The sequence below is a fragment of the Amblyomma maculatum genome, chromosome 5 (genome assembly GCF_055883805.1).
Source record: "Amblyomma maculatum isolate TAMU_Amacu chromosome 5, ASM5588380v1, whole genome shotgun sequence".
Lineage (NCBI taxonomy): Eukaryota > Metazoa > Arthropoda > Arachnida > Ixodida > Ixodidae > Amblyomma > Amblyomma maculatum.
The window spans coordinates 69874607-69893609 of NC_139348.1; the positions used below are offsets into that span (position 1 = coordinate 69874607).

Below are 19003 nucleotides of genomic sequence, written 5' to 3' on the forward strand. Positions count from 1 at the left end.
TTTCGCTTCAAAAGGTACGGCATGCAAAAACCTGTGCGTGGTTACCGACCCGCACACAGCGTGAGGATTGTTCGAGACTCAGGATTCAAAAGATGCAAAACAGCAGTGTGATCTTAGAGGACGAGAGACATTGACATAGGAATGCTACCATGCTATAGTGATACTCTGCATGGTTGCAAGGCTCCTACACCACTCCTCATGTTTGTGTTGCGCATAATACTAATATCCCAGCTTTAGGCCTTGTGCAAGGCCTCAATCAGTGTTTGCTGCAGTTGTGACAAAATGTTTTGCCGAAATGATGCCCTCCATGAGATATGCCTCATGTGTAAAGCATGCATGCTTGGAAAACACACATGTGGTCACCTGGATTGGCTTTATTCATGCCATGTCTCAGCATGGCTGACACACTGCGGTCACAAAACATCTGCTTTCGGTCCACCAGTTTGGAGCTTGGATATAGGTTCCCTTGTTCTGCTGCTGTTGACCTGTTGGGTTCGGGCTTGGATACAGGTTTTCACTGTGCGACGTCTGCAAAATGCAAAAAAAAGCAGGACTATATCCCAGATCCAAAAATTCAGCTCATGTCTTTCCAAACATTTTGGGAAAGGGACAAGTAGGTGCTATACTATTATTTGACAACAATTCAATTCAAAAAGTTTCGATTCTGAACTACAGAAATCTGAGGAACTGACACGAGCATACAGACTGTTCAGCATCAGACCCCAAAAAAATTTAATACCTCAGTCGAACAGATATTTCAAGGGCCTTCGAACCATGTCCTATCGATCAATCAGATAAATGAAGGGGAAATGAGGGTATTCGTTATAATACATGAAGAAAAGAAGCCAACAGTCGGCGAGGCCAAGGAAAGCACTGGGGATTGTCCTTTTTTTCAATTTTTGCTTCGGTAATCACACAAATTAGTAATGTAATCTGTTTAGGGGAAAGATAAACACAAAGTAGAAGCAAAAACAATGTGCCGATGGTGGGGACCGAAGCCACGACCTTCGAATATCGTGTCCGGTGCTCTTCCAACTGAGCTACATCGGCTGCTGTTCCACCTGCTACTTTCTTACGTATTAATGTTGTCTCTATACGAACCTTGAGAGTGTTCACCAGCGCCGCCCTCAACCATAGCGGTGGACGTGGAATGTCCTATGTTACCGCCAGCGTCACATAGAATGTGATCAAGAACGAGGGCGAAAGCTGTGCTTTATGCTACCTATGGCTTCAAGACTTCCAGAACCGAGACCCCTGTAGGCGACAAGCAGATAAATGAAGGGGAAATGAGGGTACTCATTATAATACATGAAGAAAAGAAGCCAACAGTCGGCGAGGCCAAGGAAAGCACTGGGGATTGTACTTTATGGGTTTGGTCCCCACCATCGTCACATTGTTTTTCCTTCTACTTTGTGTTTATCTTTCCCCTAAACAGATTACATTACTAATTTGTGTAATTACCAAAGTAAAAATTAAAAACAAAAAAAGACGAGTACCCTCATCTCCACGTCCACCGCTATGGTTGAGGGTGGCGCTGGTGAACACTCTCAAGGTTCATATAGAGACAACATTAATACCCAAGAAAGTAGCAGGTAGAACAGCAACCGATGTAGCTCAGTTGGAAGAGCACCGGACGCGATATTCGGAGGTCGTGGGTTCGGTCCCCACCATCGGCACGTTGGTTTTCCTTCTACTTTGCATTTATCTTTCCCCTAAACAGATTACATTACTAATTTGTGTGATTACCAAAGTAAAAATTAAAAAAAAAAAACACACAAAGTACAATTCCCAGTGCTTTCCTTGGCCTCGCCGACTGCTGGCTTCTTTTCTTCACTATCGATCAATGACATTTGTACACCGCTTCATGAAAAGCTACAATAACTACGAAGTCAAGAGAGCAGTGCAAAACTGGAGATTTAAACGGCCTTCGAGAAGTAGAAGTGTGCACTCTTGGATATGGCTCAGCATACACGGCTAAAGAATAAAAATAAACCTGAAAGATTATGCAATCCTACATATATGATCATATGAAGATGCACCTCGACTCAACCTTCTGCCTCTGCTCCAGAGTGAAGGAAACAGCTGTTCCTCTACTCAAGGCTTGATTAGAATTCATGACGGCCTCCGAGCGTTCCTTCCAACAAAGTCTTCTTGAGAAATACCATGCGGAAAGAATGCATGGAGACCTTGACTGAAACCTTTAGTCCCAGCGATCCTCGAGGCATTTTTTTTTAGAAATGAAGCTTTACTTTAATCGCTCCTCGAGTGCAGGAGAAAACTCAAGTTTTCTCACGAATTTCAAAGTTGCAATGACGTTAATATAGGGCCACTTCGACCTCCACTTGCAAACATGAGGCATTGTAGCGTTCACACGCTGTGCGGACTTCATTCTACTGCATACAAAGCCTTTCATTAAAGCGGATACAATAAGATTCACAGACCCACTCTTTGAAGCATTGGCTCTGTGGGAACCTCAATCTGACTCGAAAATACTGAAACATTGTTTCAAGTACGACCAAGCCAAGTCTCCCGAAGTCCATGCAGCTAACGATGAGTATGGATAGCTGTTGTCAGGTGCAGCTTTTAATGCTGTAGTTGATCACCGCATTATACTGCTGTGGTATAGGCATATTTCAAGTTGTCACCGGATGCCTCAGCAACATTTCAGAGCGTGCCGAGTGCCAAATTGCAGCAAGCATTTGACGGCTAACAGCAAACAAAGCATGTGCAGAGGTTTCTATGAACCACTGTGAACAGTGGTGCAATTGTAGGGAATGGCATATTGTAAATAGGAAGAGGGAGGTACCGGAGGTGCAGTTGTGCCATGGAACACCTGTGCTGCACACATCGATGGCTTGCTGATTGCCTCGGTGCATAATGTTTTAGACGCACGGTGCTGTGGGGAGGGGGGTCAATTCTGTCTTCAGAGTGGCTCAGGGATATTCGCAGTCAAGTACATTTACAATTACAGATCCTAGCTTGCTTGGAAACAAGCGGCATTTGATTCTGGAAAGCCAAATTTCTTGGCTGGGGTGCATGCGCTGCAATATGCTTCTTTGCACTTTACATGTGCTCAACGCTCACCGCCGAGCTCTTCGAGTGCAAACACGCCACTAGGTCACTAGATTTCACAGCAATTCTAGCACTTCTCAATGCCTAAATCCTGTTCTACACAAGCTTTATGTCAATGACAGAAAATGTTGCCAGACGTGAATTGTTTTCAGCCATTTTTCACAGCTGCCTTGTTCATGCAGTTTGCAAAACATATTTTTGTTCTGTTGTGGCCAAAGAAAGACAAAAACGCAGGCAGCCAGAAACGTGAGTTTTATTCACGAATGCCTTTGCTTATATAGCCCTTGTCTTGCGCATGCGCCTAAACTGACATCTGATATTGCGTAAAAAAAGGGCTATATAAGCCGAGGCGTTGGTGAATAAAACTCACTTCCATTCCCAGCTGCCTGCGTTCGTGTCTTTCATCGGCCACAACAGAGCAGTTTTACTAGGCTGGGACTTTTTTTTATGCAATAAAGCAACTCAGGCTATGAGTAGTGAAGTGCTCCAGAAATTCCAATCACCTGGGGTTCTTTAATGTGCACTGATGTTGCATAGCAAACGGGTGCCTTACTTTTCGTCGCCATCAAAAAGTGGCTGCCGCAACCTATTAGGCTGCGACTCTTGAGGCAGCTTGTTGATGTTGTTCAGAAGGACTTCACATTCGAAAATGACCAGGTTACACGTAGTGGCATGTACTTTCCAGGCCAAATTTTGGCCTTTGTCTTGTCCCTGTAAGCCATGTGTGCTGCCTAGAGTGGAGGGATATTTCTAGAGGATACGAAGTCATAAGAAATGCTGAAAAGCATTCAAGAATCTCAACTGAACCTTGAGTAGAGAAGACTGTTTTCTTCACTTTATAGAGCTGAGGTAGTGTCAAGTCGAGACATGTTTGTGAATTCGACCCCAAGGGCAAAATTTGAATTAAAAACTCTTCCACAGGCATAACAGACTCATGCCCTAATGTCAAGTCCTCTGAACGTTCAGAAGCAACCTCTATATTCACAGGCTAACAGAACATGTTTCCCAGGATGCATGAAAAGGCAGCTGTGAAAAACAGCTGAAAACACCTCACTGCCGCTGTGATACAGTTCATGTAGAACATGACATATGCATTGAGAAATGTGAAATTTAGTGACCAAATTTGTTTATTAACCCAGGTAGCACAAAGTGGGCTATGAAGGGTGGGCCCCGGTGGGCCCGATGTAGGCAATGCAGGACAGCCCCGGTGGGCTCAATGTGGGTGCTGCAAGAGGGGCCGACGTAGGCCCGAAGCGGGCTGTCGACAAAGCCCCAATTGGCCCCACTAGGGGCCGATGCAGGCAGCCCTTGCGGGGCTGCCCACAATTTTCCGGCATTGTTAAAAGGGCACATCCCGCCAACTTCCCGCGATGGTCCTACTTTGGACCGATTTGGGCAGCCGCTTTGGAGGAACATTTTTTTTTTATTTCAGTTAGCCCCTCAGAAAATGACATAGGACCAATGCGGGTTCTATAGCGCTAGCCACACTTGGGCTTGCCCACATTATTCTCATAGGGGTCCGACGTAGGAAATTGATGGAAAGCCCTAGTCCAAGTTTTCCCAATAATATTTTGGCACATAATTAAGTAATTACTTTATACATGTCTGCACTTTCTAAACAGCCACAATATTAATTTTTACAATAATTCATAACATTCATCTAGCCGAAATGACTTCATGTACATCTAGTTCAGGCTATGGAGATGTGTGTTCTGAACAGTAATATTGTACTGCGAGTTGCAGGCTGTCCAAAGCAACCACATAAGAGGCAACAGTTAGCAATCAGTTTGTTTTAGTATATGTAGCGCAATCTGCACGAGCGCGAGAACTAAATCCATGTAAATTTCTAATCGACTAAACATGGCCACAACTGTTATACAAATCATCTATAACAGTAATTTAGGGCAACATCTAATGCAAATAAAAGTTGGAAACAATGATTACGCAATTGCACGCACGCCTTCTAGCCCCATTACGGCCGATGTGGGACCTACAGCGGTTTTGTGTGGGCAGCCCCAATTGGGCTGGGTGTTGGTTTTGAACCTAAAGCCCACTTGCTATTGCACGTGCCTTCAAATTCCCCACAAGGGACCAATTTTGGTATCATGCGGGCCCTCCCACCTTCCAGCCCCATTACGGCCCATGTGGGATATAAAGCAGTATTATGTGGGCAGCCCCAATTGGGCTGGACGTTGTTTTTGAACCTAGAGCCCACCTGCTGTTGCACGGGCCTTCACAGCCCCCACAAAGGACCGATTTTGGTACCACGCGGGCACGCCCGCATTCCAGCCCCATTACAGCCTATGTGGGACCTAAAGCGGTTTAGCTAAGGCTGCCTCATTTGGGCCTCACGAGGGCTTGCCCAAATTGAGCCCTTATTCATATTTCACCTGCCCTCAAGTAATCTACAAGGGGCCGATTTGGGCAGCATGTGGGTATGTGCGTTTTCTTGCCCCACTACGGCCGATGTTGGTCCCACAAAGATTTAATGGGGGCGGCCTCACTTCGGATCTATGAGGGCTTTCCCATAAAAAGCCCACATTTAGGTTGGATTGCCCTCAAATATCCGGCAAGGGACCCTTGTGGTCTGGATGTAAGAATGTGCTCTGCATTAGCCCAAGAAACGCCGCTATGGGACCCATGCAGGAGGAGCAGGGGCAAGCCCAAATGGGGCTTGCCCACATTTGCCCCATCGGGGACCGATGCAGGTTTTATGATGGTTGCCCCAGCCCCACTTGCCTACATCGGACCTACTGGGGCCCCACATTCTGTGCTACCTGGGAAGGTTTGGTTTGAAGTTGCTGCTACACTTGCTCTTTGTCCTTGCAGGGCTCAGGGGCAAGGGGAGAAAACATGCATGCTGCTTTGCAACGTATGCACCCAAACAAACAAATTGAACTCCCTGATTGGTTTACAAACAAAGCTGGGAGCCACAATGGTCACTGTGCTTGAAAAGCCATGCCTTCTGCCTACCGTGAATGTGTCTCCACAAAACGAGTGAGCCAGCCACTTAGACAGCACCGCGAGTCTGGAGACGTCTGTACTACCCTGATATGACAACTAAGCCATTGATGCCTCTAGCACAAATGTTCATTGTTCCAAAGGCTCAACTGCGCTGCTAGTGGGCCCCCAGCTTCCTTTATACGTATGTGCTAAGACCAAAAATGGGAAGACTGCCCAATAGGGGGTGATGAAGAGGCCATGTTTGATGTTTCAATGTCCGAAAGAGGGGGGGGGGGGTGGGGGGCTGCCACTTTCAGGCAGTGTCTGATGAGCCCTAATCTAAACATCCTGAGCATACACACATGCAGCAGCAAGTGTGCAATACATGTCTAAAGGTGTACGCCGAGATATCTACAGGCCGTCACCGAGTGTTCTCGCTATGTCTCCATAGCTAAAGCAAAACTGATCTGCGTGCCCACCACCGCAGTTTTCTCTCAGCACCATCGGAGTGCTGTAAGTCTTCAATGCAAAACCATTACTAGCCCTTTTACACGTAATGTCGTCTGCGACCGTTGTTGGCTGTGATGGTACTGAAAGAAGAGCAATCACCCCATTGTTGTGCATAGAGCAGCTTGGTAAAATGAGGCATGCGGCTGAGCTCAATACAGGAGGATCAGATGGCGTGACATTTGGAAAAACCCTTTAACGTGAAGTGCACCGAGCAGCTGCCCTTAGTTCAGATCGAAAGCGAAGCCAGCAAAGCATCTATATCTACTGTGGCTGCATTAGCTGTGCACCACTGCCTACAAGAAACGCAGTACATCAACTGTGTTTGCAGCCAGCCACACCTACTCTCGCTCAGCTAAAGTCTGCTTTGATTGATTTCCTGCTTAGCCAATGATGCCAATGGTGCTAGTGGGGCCTTTGATGGAGATGCTGGCAATTAAGACGTGGCTGCTGATTCCGCAGTGCCGGTTTTGCAAAAGCCATTCTTTGCAGGCAGAAGCCCCTTATCGAAACATTTAGGGCAGTGATCGTGCAATCAGAAAGTTCGGTCAAAAATCTGGTTTTCTGGAAAATCAAAGGGTTGGAAGGTATGTACGCAACATGCCTTTCCCCACAAGTGTGTCCCTGTCTCTGGAAGTCACCATGCAGAGCAAACTTGCTCTTAGTCCTCAAATGTGTATCATAGCTCTGCATTAAGTAGGTTCTGAAACATTGCTCCCATATAGTGACAATTTGAAATGTGCAGCCCCACAGAAGTATGTGATGATCAATTACAGCATTGCAGTTTGTGATAGGCCATAGTTATGCATACTTGGTGTCAAAAGCTGGGATGTCAGGAGGGTAGCCAAAGCTGTATCCACGAAACAATATGCCAGAAGTTCTGGGTTGAACAGGGTTGACCTGGGCCGTCACTCAGCCAATGCTTCACAAAACAGATCTGTGCATACTCACTGCATCCACTTTTGTGAAAAGCTGGATAAACTCGCAGAACAAAGCACAAATAGCGAGCAAATGATATAATGTCCCGTGTTTACAAGTTGAGTGGCAGTCGATGAGCCCTCAAGGTCACCTAACTGCCAACAAATGAAAAGCAGGCATTGAGAGCTGCATGGAGTTGAAGTTCAAGTGAAAGTATTTTTTGTGAAGTGCCAATTTCCTGTCACGATACTCAATCTCATAAGCTGTACGCTGCCCTGCGAATGGCACAAGATCCCTGGCCCATTCAGGATCACACAGATTATAATAGGTAATTGTGCTCCTATGTGCCTCTTGCTCCTTGAACTGACCAGGGTGAAAACGGGGGCACAATTATCTACAAAGGCTCTTTGCAAAACTCAAGAGTATCAGCTATCCTGCATAGCACAATTCCTGTGGGAAAATATTTTTGCAGGTCCTGAGTGCACAGTCACGTCACACATGGATGACGTAGCCTATACGACACATATATGTATCTCCTAGATTTTTTTAACAGATGCGCACTGCTCAGTCAAGACGAGATGCGCGGGAATGTAGTGAGCACTGATTCTGTGCGTTTGCAATTTTTTGCTTTCGTTCTGTTTCTTTCGATAGTTTAGTGTACAGCTTGTATGGGTATGCAAAGCGACGCGGGGACTCTGGAGTTGAGTCGGCTTTTTCGCATCATGTCACCGGGATGGTGCGTTTGCTCTCCGCAGTGTAATGAATATGTGCAAGAGTACTTGCCGTATGTGGGGCTGCATATATTCAGTACCAGAGCTTGAGTTATTTGCGTTATACACATGCAGTTTTGTAGTGGCGCAAAAAATTATTCTGTCAAGACAGAGTATCTTCTGAACGGTGCATAAACATTGATGTTTGGATTAAGCCATGAAATAGTATACAAGATGTTTCACATAAGGTTTGGTTTGGGGTTTAATGTCCCAAAGTGATTCAGGCTTGTATCACATAGCGGGCTTAACTTAAGGTACAAAACCTGCCCCAGTGCACGGGCACAGAAGCAGCCAAATCTTCAGTGCTCCCTCCACTGCCACTCAGGCTATCGCAGCGCACACCTCACTGCTACGGGAAAAAAGGAGCAAGCGTGCATACTGCTCTGTGCTTTGCCAAGGGCAGCTCCAGGCGATCACTCGTTTGAAACAGCACCACCTGCGCTGGCCAAGCCCCCCCCCCGCCCCCATTTTTTTATCCTCTCCGCACTACTAATTAAAAAAAAAGGGAGAAGCATACATGCTGCTGTGCGCTTAGCTCGGAAAACAGCTAGACCCCCCTCCCACTACCTCCACTCCCCCTTCCCACCCACCCACAATTTATTGAGCGCCCCGGGCAGCTTGAAGCAGTCACTCGTTTTAAAGCACTTTGACAGCCAACCTCCCAGTACCCTTTCGTCCTTCCGCATAGACGAGAAAGACCTTGCAGCCCTTTTCTCACTCCCTCCCAGTAGAATGAAAAAGGAAAAAAAAAACCGCCACGCAGGATATGCAGGAATAATACAGACACGTCACTTTTGTGTCAAAAAGGTATGAGTTGCTTTGGCCTGAGCAGAAGATAAGGAGGACTAAAGATTTGACTGCTTCTGTGCACAGTGTGTTAGAGCACAGGGCTCAATCGGCCACCTTTGTACCTTAAGTTAAACCCGTTACATGAAACAACTATAGTGCTAAAAAATTGTTTGTTCAATAACTAAGCCACATCTTGTATAAATTCACAGCTTAATTTCAAACATCAACATTTATGTGCCCTTCGAAGATGCTCTCAGTCTTGACAGCTACTTCTTTTCACCACTACAAAACTGCAAGTGTGTGGTGTGCATGTGTGCAAATAACTCATGCGCTATAAATATGTTCGCAGCCCCACATAGGGTCAGTACCCTTGCACATTTTCATTACAATGAGGAAAACAAACGCACGATCCCAATGCGAAGAAGCAGACTCATGACTCAGTTCTTGTGTCGCTCGAATATCAACAACCCTGCCAAACCACCAGAAGAAAAAGAACGAAAGCTAAGCAAAAATTGCGAACACACAGAATCAGTGCTCACTCCACATTCCCCTGCATCGTGCCTTTTGACTGAACAGCGCTTTTCTCTCAAGAAAAAAAAGAATACAAACTCCACGAGTAATGTGTAGGTGACATATAGTAGGCTATGTCAATGAAGTATTATGTGATTGTGCACTGAGGACCTGCAAAAATATTCTCCCAATCCCCGTTGCAGCAGAAGTTGGTTGCCATGCTGAATATTTCTGTATTAAGTCTCATGTTATGCACGAATCTTGGGAGGAGCATGCCTTCTCTATTGAAAACCAGAAGGGAAGGGAGGGGGGTTATGAATGGTACCTGTAAGGTTAAGGTGCTCTTAAGAGCTTAATCCCTTTAATAGAGAGAGCAAACCAAGGCAGAGTGGAGCAGGTAATGGATGTGGTCATTGTCACAAGAGATGTCTCTTGGCAGCACCCTATTTCTGCCCCCAAAACAGGTTTTACCGCCACAGTGAAGGGGTTTTCGCTGAGAGAAGCACTGCAGAAGTATTCTGCCAGAACAACCCCATACCGCCATTTACATTTGCTGAAACTTGTGAGTTCTCCCTCCTCACTCACAAATCATGAGGATGTGCTTTGGTCTACTCTCCATGGAAGGGGTATGGTATCGGCTACCTTTAAGCCTCAAAACAATGCTTTTCACAAACACGCACATATTTCAAGGTGGAAGCAAGGCCACCTGTTTCTTGCCACATTTGTTATCATCAGCAGCTGCATTTCAATGAGGACAGAAGCCAGCAACACTTTCCTCTGTAGTTTGTAGTACCTCCGCCGCCAATACAGCTAGCCGAGAAGTAATAACTGCTTGACGTGATTCCACATGCATAAATTACATCAGCTTAACACTTAAAAGTACAGATAACACTGAATTTTCCCATCCAATTAAACGCTCAACCACTTCCTTCTCAGTTGCTGCAGTGCTACTGGCATCCCGGTACGTGGCATTCCAGCCATGGTGGTATGGTGAAAATCTGCAACCAGTATGCACTCAAGAACTCTGATCACATGTGGCCGGCCTGCCACTACTCAGAATACTGTCAATCATAATCAAATGAAAGATGGTAGTACTTATGTGAAAGCAGTGCAATGTCAAGACTACTGAAACCTATATCGACTGCATTGCCCTTACTGTACTCTGCTAATTTAACTTGCAGTCAGAGGAATATAACTAGCCCAACAACTGCAGCAACCACAGTGAAGGTGCATGAGCTTCACTTCAAGGTGTACTATCCTCACATCTTATAAAATCGGCTGGTAATGAGATTTGTTTCAAAATTTCTGGCTTTTCCTACCTTAAAAAGAAACTTGCATTTTCTGTAAAATAGCATTTTAGTGAATAGACTGCAGAAATGTATAACACAAGCTAGCTTCAGCTTGTCGTCAATGTCCTTTTATTACCCTAAAGCTGAACATGAGCTATGAGAGACATCATGAAAGAGGGCTTCTGGGCTTATTTAGAGCCCTCCCTCTTCCACAAAAGGTTCTTTAAACTGTGCACTGGCACTGCCCAACATGTAGGCAAATTTGCATTTTGCCTGTATTGACAGGCCCCAGGCACTATTCCATTCCATATTCTCAGGCTCAGCAGCCAAATGCCATAGCCAGTAAGCAATGGCAGCAATCAAAGAAAACACTGAAGAAACCTGAACCTCAAAATAAACATAAGGAGCCACAAATGCAATAGTAGGTTAGGCAGATAAGAAACTACACATGCTGAAAAATGTCTTCAGCACTTACATCAATGTCCTACTTGCCCATCATAGCACTGTGTGATTCTGGCAAAGGGTATTGTAGAGCTTGAAGAAGCCATTGCTTTGAAGCCACATGGAGCTTGCTGTAAGGTAAAAAGTACCATGAACCAACAAATCAAAGCGTAATATAGTGCAAGACCTACATGCAGAGGCTTTGTGAGCAAGAAATAAAGGCATAGAATAGGAACACCACAATACTTTTTTTTTTCTTGAAATGATGCGTGGCATGCTGGTGTAAGTCACTGTATGAATTCGCCTCTGCCTGCTAAGTAATCCTAGATTAATATTTTTTTGGATTCAAACTTTCACTTTAGGATTGAATTCGTTGAAGGGCGACTGCCTATAAAGCCAGAGAAGAAACAATGTTGACATCACCCGAGACATACCAACACTGAAATAAATCCTTTCACTCCATCTCGTCGCCAGCCTGGCAAAAGAACAGGTCAGGCATCACAGTGCCCCTAGTTACAAATAAAGCATTTACTTGATTTTAACTGCAAGTACATTTTAACATCAACCTATCCATAATCCACTAATGCCCACTAGGCCCAAGATCAGACAAGCTCTCCCTTTATGCTTTATATCGAGCGAGCCTCTTAATTTGTAGTGCAGGGCCTTAATACATGCCTGTAACTACAATACTACTTTTCTAAGAGATGTGGAACTTCATTAGAATTCATTTTATGACCTAAGTAGCAGAATTGTATTTTATCTTGAAACAAGCAGCCCGAAAAAACAAGGCTGTGAAAGGAGACAAGACAGGCGCTAACTTGCAACATATAAAGGAGTCAAGCAACAATGCAAACCACTCAATCACTTATAAGCAGAAAGCAAAACATGAGTCACTAAAATTTAAGAGCACTTCCCTAATCTAGATATCCCAACTCACTGCATGTTAACACGATGGACGGCTCACTAGCACATTCATTACCTAGTCGTGAAATGCCTTCAGCTTCAATGATTTTCCAGCTGATTTGAAATGGATGACAGCCAGAATGTGCGCAGCTGAAAGAAACTGAAAGCAACCAGTGCATTCTTTACAATGCACAGCCAAGTTGGTACCTCTACCTATATCTACATAAATGGAACCGCTCGGATATTTTAGTGATTGATGTTTTGCTGTCTGCTTATCAGTGACTGAGCAGTTTGCGGCGTTGCTTGGCTTTATATATTTCATGTTTGCATCAATAAAATTTAGTTGCGAGTTACTGCCTGCTTGCCTCCTTTCATATCCTTGTTTTTTCGTGCTGCTACTTTCAAGATGACGCCTTACCAACTCATGCAAATTGCCATCCTTCTCAAAGTATGTTAGTCAAAGAAATTTACTTCATTTGGTACTGACCAACACACATGACCAGGTTTGATGCAACTTAAAGGCGATCAAAGAGAGTATCATCATAAAGCATGAAAGTTGGCTCAGAAATGCACATCTCCATGCCAGTGTAGCTTGCACAGACATGAATTTCTGTGGTAAACAAAACACTGGGCTGCTGCAAGGGTGGTACAGCAGAAGCAGAGGGTGCTCCGACAGTAAGAGGAAATATGGCATTGAATCTTGCTATACACGGAGACATGTTGTGGGCTAAGCAGCCAAGGTACGAAAGGAAAGGAGACAAGTTTTAATCTCTTTGCCGAGGAGAGTGGTTGCTCACTATTTGGGCTAGGCATGTGCAGGCTTGAAGTGAAGGGAGAAAGTTGGAGAGTTAATGCAAGGTCACTAGCGCTGAAGTAACCCACTCTACATGGCAAGGGAAGAGAGGTATGTTGCCTTCACTTTCTTGCCTAGCTTCAGCTGCATAGCCAGACATTTAACCCTGAGTATAGTGATGTGCTACCGTGTAGAATTGAACACTGAAAGTAGCACAGGAGTACAGCATCATTATTCTATCCATGATAAACAGGTAATACAGGTAAAGAGCATGCTGCGCTCTAAGGTTGCTGACGGCGTATTTACTTATCTCACATTAAAAAAAAAGTTAGTGACCCATAAATATGATACTTCTGCTATTATGAGAACTCCACAGCTATGTAAATTGCATGAAGAAAGTGAACCTATGGATAGCTTGCACTGACGACTCACTAGGCACCCACTGGTGAACCAAAAGTAGAGCAAAAATCTGTCTAATTTGCATTCACCATCTTCATCATGCAGGTATTGCAGACACTAAGCACAGTTCACCATCATAGCACTTATGATATCATCCAAGGCATCTATAAAAGCTACCCAGATTATCACATGAACATTTCAGTAGAGATATGACTTTCCAAGGGTCATATTATGATACTGACCAAATTCTCATGAAAAAAAAAACTATGACCAAATCAGCACCTTTCTCGGAGTTCAGTGCATGGGCGTGAGATATGCGTTTACACTTCTTTTCGTCAACTGCTACTGTTTCAGGAAAAGGGGTCATCAAACTAAGTAACCTGAGTAGAGTTGCAAACAACGAAATTTAGGAGTGTGGTGAGGGGCAGACTTTGTGGCATTGCGAAGGTACTCTACTAATGCTAACAGTAGGCAGCCTTGATTTGATCATGGTGTTCAACATGCCAAAGAAACTGACTTCGAGGGTCAGCCATTGTAGATAGCTCTGGATAATTTCGACCATCTACGCTTCTTTAATGTGCACTGACACTATAAAGCACATGGGCACCTAGCATTTTTCCACCATCGAAATGCAACCACCCCAGCTAAGACCGAGCCCGCGTCACCCAGCTCACTAGTCAAATGTCCTAAACGCTGAAGCTGCCACAGCAGGGTGTAGGCAGCCTTGAGGCAGGGTTGCATTTGCAGGCATGTTTTGTACAAGTCAAGCTTATATAAGCTAGGTATGGCCAAACTGTGGCTCATGAGTAGCATGAGGCTCCTTGCAAAGTCCAGGTGCAGTTCACGACTGCTTGGCACCTGTCCACCTCTCACCATTCACAGTATTTCTGCATCTACAGCCAGCTTCTTTTTTTTTAGGAAAAAAAAAACAAAAATACAGCCAGCTTCTCTGTTCTTTGCCCTTAAAGTTCCAAACCACCTTTTGTTTAGTATTCTTTTGAACAATGAAACAATGTGCCACCCTATGGACACACATCTAACAGAGCTGCTCACGACTGTAAACATGCTCATTCGAGAACTTCAATCTGCTTGCTTTACAAATGGGGCAGTAGAGGCATATTAACAGTCGTGGCATGAGTTCTTCACTCTGACCACCTGCTTTGTTAAATAAAAAAAAAGTCATTATCAACATTTACTTTGCTCTTTGTAAACTTGCCTTTTTAGTCTAGAGTTCTCATTAAAGGTATGGCAGCTGTTGCTGTATGCCCATAGTTAACAAGCTGTCTGATATATGCCCGCACTGCACTCGCTTGCTCATACATGGAGCTGAGTCTTAGCAACCTTCGTGGTGATGCAAAGAGATGTTTGCCCATGCTAACATCTTGGCATTTCCATAATGGCGCAGATCAGTGTCTCCACTCCCACTTGTGCTGTGAGCATTCCTGTCACTAGCACATATTGAAACCAAAAGCGATGGCAGCAGGCAATGTGACATATGCCAGCAGAGAGATGTTCACTTGCTTTTCCTCCACACATAGTGAATTACAATCCCAGAACTTAAGTGGATTGCCCGCTCCACAACAGAGCACCTGCATCCAGCAGAGATTGTGTCCCGACTGTGTTTGGAACTCATGCTAGCGCAAGTAGGTAGTGCCCATGGACTGACAGAGGAATTGCCAGTCATTCTGTGCGCTAGCCTGTGCTTTGTGTACACATGTCTGTTTTAAACCTGTAATAGGTCTTAGAATGGTGTTGACCTCAACAGTTTATGCCATTCTTTCAGATAGTCTAGTGCGGGCAAGCACGGTAAGATTTCTTTGGCACTATTCTCAAATAAAACAAAGGCTCAGATCACTGTTTTCACTGTTTCAGAGTTGAGGAATGGCTTCGAGTTCACAGATAGCACACAAAGATTGTTTCTGCACATAGTTTTCCAGTCGCACTCTGAGCTGAGATCTTTAAAAAAGATTATTGCAGAATACTGCTGCTCTCAGACTTGCTGTCCTCAAAAGTGAGCACTAGTTCATGACAGCAATTTGCATTCGTAGCAGCGGCAAGTACCAATAGTCGATTATTGCAGAGGGCACAGCAAGCGCAGCAGCGACAATCTACTGAAAATGGTAGGTGCAGCTGAACACATACTCAAGTAAATTTCCAGCCGGTCCTGTTGATTTCGGCAGAGCAATCCAGACTGCTCCATGGAGCGATCTTGGCTCAGCAATCGCTCCTCATTTGCATTTGGAAGATGAAACCTGTGTTCCGGATCTGCATTTGGAATACAGTTGGTCCAAAATGAGCAGAAAAGAATGCTCTGTAAGTGACCACAGTCTGTTATTGGAATTCACCATTAACAGAGTTTTACTATCTACCACCTCGATCTGCTCATAATTTAAGTAGCATTATAAGTCTGTGATCCTGCAGGGACCTCCGATCTCACACAAAGGATTCAGTGGCGTAGCAGGCACAACACACATCAAGAGGTGCCAGATAGTGTAACTTGTAAGAAATGTTATGCTAACTCTTCGTTACTTGCTAGCAGAGCAAACAGTATGTCCGTCATCAAACCTTCTTTTAAACCCTACTTCATGGCAATGGAAAAAGGCATTTCGAGTCCACTTGAGGTCTAACTTAGTACAGTAGCGATGAACAAGCCCCTGAGCCTGCCATGTGCCAAGGCGTAAATGCGCTTCACTGTATTGCACGGGTGAACAACCGGAAGGCTGGAAGCTTGAACAATCTGTTTCCAGAAAATGGTGACGTTGTTTGAGCAGTTAGGTTGGAATAATAAGCAAGCACTCTGCCCGTACCTTCATCTACTGGATTTCCTCTCAAAGGTATGTATGCCCAGCAAACAATGTCTGCAACTTAATCCAGGAGTAAAATCACAGCATGTTCTGAGGACTTCGATCATAACATTGAGTTTTTGATCATTCCAGTCACCTCAACATCAAATCCAAGACATATGTGGCAGCTTATGGAACATTCGCACATGCAAAACACACCGAGAAATGCAAGCCAGTCAGTCTAAAGGCAGCCTATCATTTTCATATTGTTCACAGCCTTCTTAGTGCCACCAAGTTTGCTTCCCTACCACCCTCTGAACATGCAATGTTCCACCCCAACTCGGGTTACACACAAGCAGTGCACCAAGAAAGGCAAAAGTTCATCCCTAGCTCCCACTACGTCAACTCGGAAGAATGTGCAGAGTCGGACCAGATATATAAATTTTCACAAGAGAATTCAGTCAAGTGCCATCTTTCCATCTTTCAACTTTACTTGCTCTCTAGCAGATCTAGCTTGGATTCATTTTGCACTCAAAGCTCAAGTTATGTTTCAACAACTTCAACATATTTATCAGGACTGCAGTGCAACTGCCTCTATTATCCAACCCTTTTTTTTTTTTGCTGAAGTTGACATGGTGAGTGAGCAGTCTAGTTATACAATAATTTTTTCCAGTTTTAACAGACAATTAGAGAAATAATTTTTGTGAGCTTTCCTTTTTAAAGCTGCTTTGCTGACAAGTTCCTGCCTGCAAGCCAGTGAAGAAAATGTGGGATTATAGCTATCTGCACACTTCCATTAAATGATCTCAACACTGACATGATGATCAAGTGATATCTAGGAAGATATTGGCACCAGCGCAGCAAGCAGTCTGCTGCTTGTGCATCATGACGGGCCAATGCTATCGAGCTGCCAAACCTTTTATCATGTCAAAACACGCTCACCCGATCAATTATGAATTGTGAAAGGCTACGCACTCAAAAGTGGAAACACATCTATCCAAAAAGTAAAAAGAAGTAAATTGCAGAATGTAACGTGACTGTTCAAACCATGTATGGAAGTGCATGCGGCCACCAAACGATTCATAAATGTGGTAGCCATTCATGAGCTAGATCCAGACGCACCACCACTTGTTGTTGCGACTAAAGGAAGAAGATAACGAAAATGCATGGGCCTACTACTGGCTCTGTAGCTGAGCCACCTCCACTGCCTCGTGCGGACAGAAGAGAAAATAGAGAAGAAAAAAGTGGGAGAGAGAGGCACGTCGCAACAGCCGTCGTCCACCACTGAAACGGTAGTAGGTACAAAGACTGCCTACAACAGATAGAAATCCAGTGGCAGGCTAGCCCCCGCCGCAAGCTGCGGTGACCTACCAATCGCAGCACCGTAGGGCCAGGAGCAGCCACCCCCCGAAACCACTTCCTTATCAACATCTACAGTTGTTTCTACAAAACATGCATAAATATAAACAAAAACACCACACTGGAATGATACCTTGAGCAAAGGCTTGTTTTGCTTGGAATCCTGCATGCACTCCTCAATTTAAAACCTGCATGAATTTCATACACTGAGTACAAAAAAACCTGCACACATTTTGATTCACATTTCATATCAGGGAAGATGTCGATGGGGCATCTCAGCACAATTAGTTCAGATTTTTTTGCTTCATTTGTAGATAATTACACAAGAAAATCAATACTATTGGTACTGTTGAATGCATAATTAACTTTACACCTTACTGCTATTTTTGGACTGAAGGCCTGAGTTTGGTGTCTGTCATTTATATCCACTTTGTAGTTTTTGTGCATTACTTCAGTCAAAACAAATTATGCAAAAGAAAATGTGAAGCCAATACAGGTGAAAAAATTCAAAAATAGCTAAAAAAAACTTTTTTTTTTTTACCTTCTACTTGCACCCAAGGCTCGACAATGGTGCTTTAAGTACGATTACAGCTGAATCATACTGCCGTCGCGTGTTCGCCGGCTCCTTATCCCATAATCCGCAATATTTAGAGAACATTTGAATAATGAGCTAGCCCTGTCGTAACGTAGGTAGGTTTTACCGCTTATTCAGTCCGTGTAAATTCAATGCACAAGCGCCAGAGCTTCAACTGCAGCACAACGTAAGGACCGGGTCGAGGCACTTACGAAGTTGCCCATACTAAATTCTTGCCGAAGGCTGAATCGCAGTACGGCACCGGCATCATGCACCCCGCAATGAGCTTCGAAATGATGATTTGTACGGCATATTTTACTCCAATCGTGCAGCCCACGACACTCTCTTTTCCAAGACACTGCAAAAGCATTAACACCCCCCCCCCCCCTTACTTTGTCAAAACCAAACAACCGTTTGCTATGAACGCGTCTTGTTGTTTACGAACTAACAAACTAGCATTGTGTTGGCATGCATGACCAGTTCTGCGCTGTTTTCAGAAGAATGTGCAGGACAGAAGGAAATTTACTTACATCTGAGATGCCAAACGTGTCCCGGGTGGTGACCGCCCTCCAATAGTCCCGCCGTCAGCGTAGTGTTTCCAGTGAAAGCGCACAAAGGAAGACGCACTATCTGTTGGGCACACCGGCACACTTTTTGCACAGGTTTACACAGAACCTGACGACGCTTCTGCACATCGCACGAGCTATTTTGCTGCGCTTTGTGCCTCGCAAATCTCGAGAGCATGACGCCGCCAGCTGCACAAAAGAAAGCGCGACGCCGCGACGCCGCCACCAATGGCTATGACTAGCACTACAGCTTCGGCTGCTTCGGCTGGTTTCGACTTGTTTCGGTTTCGGAAGTTGCCGACTTCAACGGCTTTGCTGTTCGCCTAACAGCGGCAAGCACGATGTCAAGTGTCTACGCACTAACGCTACATGTTTGTCGTGTATGCG

At 44.7% G+C, this 19003-nt stretch overlaps 1 protein-coding gene across 1 annotated transcript; it reads right to left on the bottom strand.

Moving 5' to 3' along the window:
* Positions 1-360: 360 nt before the first annotated feature.
* LOC146188473 (uncharacterized) lies at positions 361-18794 on the bottom strand. Its single transcript, XM_084603791.1, has 4 exons — positions 18581-18794; positions 15477-15599; positions 11274-11370; positions 361-528 (listed from the first exon to the last, which is right to left on the bottom strand). The coding sequence occupies exons 1-3, from the start codon at positions 18792-18794 to the stop codon at positions 11294-11296; spliced, it is 414 nt and encodes a 137-aa protein (XP_084459917.1). The 3' UTR covers positions 361-528; positions 11274-11293.
* Between the last annotated feature and the right edge of the window lie 209 nt (positions 18795-19003).

Excerpts from the sequence above, each read along its gene's own strand:
- LOC146188473 (XM_084603791.1), bottom strand. The coding sequence starts at position 18,794 with ATGCTCTCGAGATTTGCGAGGCACAAAGCGCAGCAAAATAGCTCGTGC. Across the intron at positions 15,600-18,580 it reads ACACGTTTGGCATCTCAGAT|ATCCGGAACACAGGTTTCAT; the intron begins GTAAGTAAATTT and ends TTCCAAATGCAG. Across the intron at positions 11,371-15,476 it reads CCGGCTGGAAATTTACTTGA|CAAGCTCCATGTGGCTTCAA; the intron begins GTATGTGTTCAG and ends TTTACCTTACAG.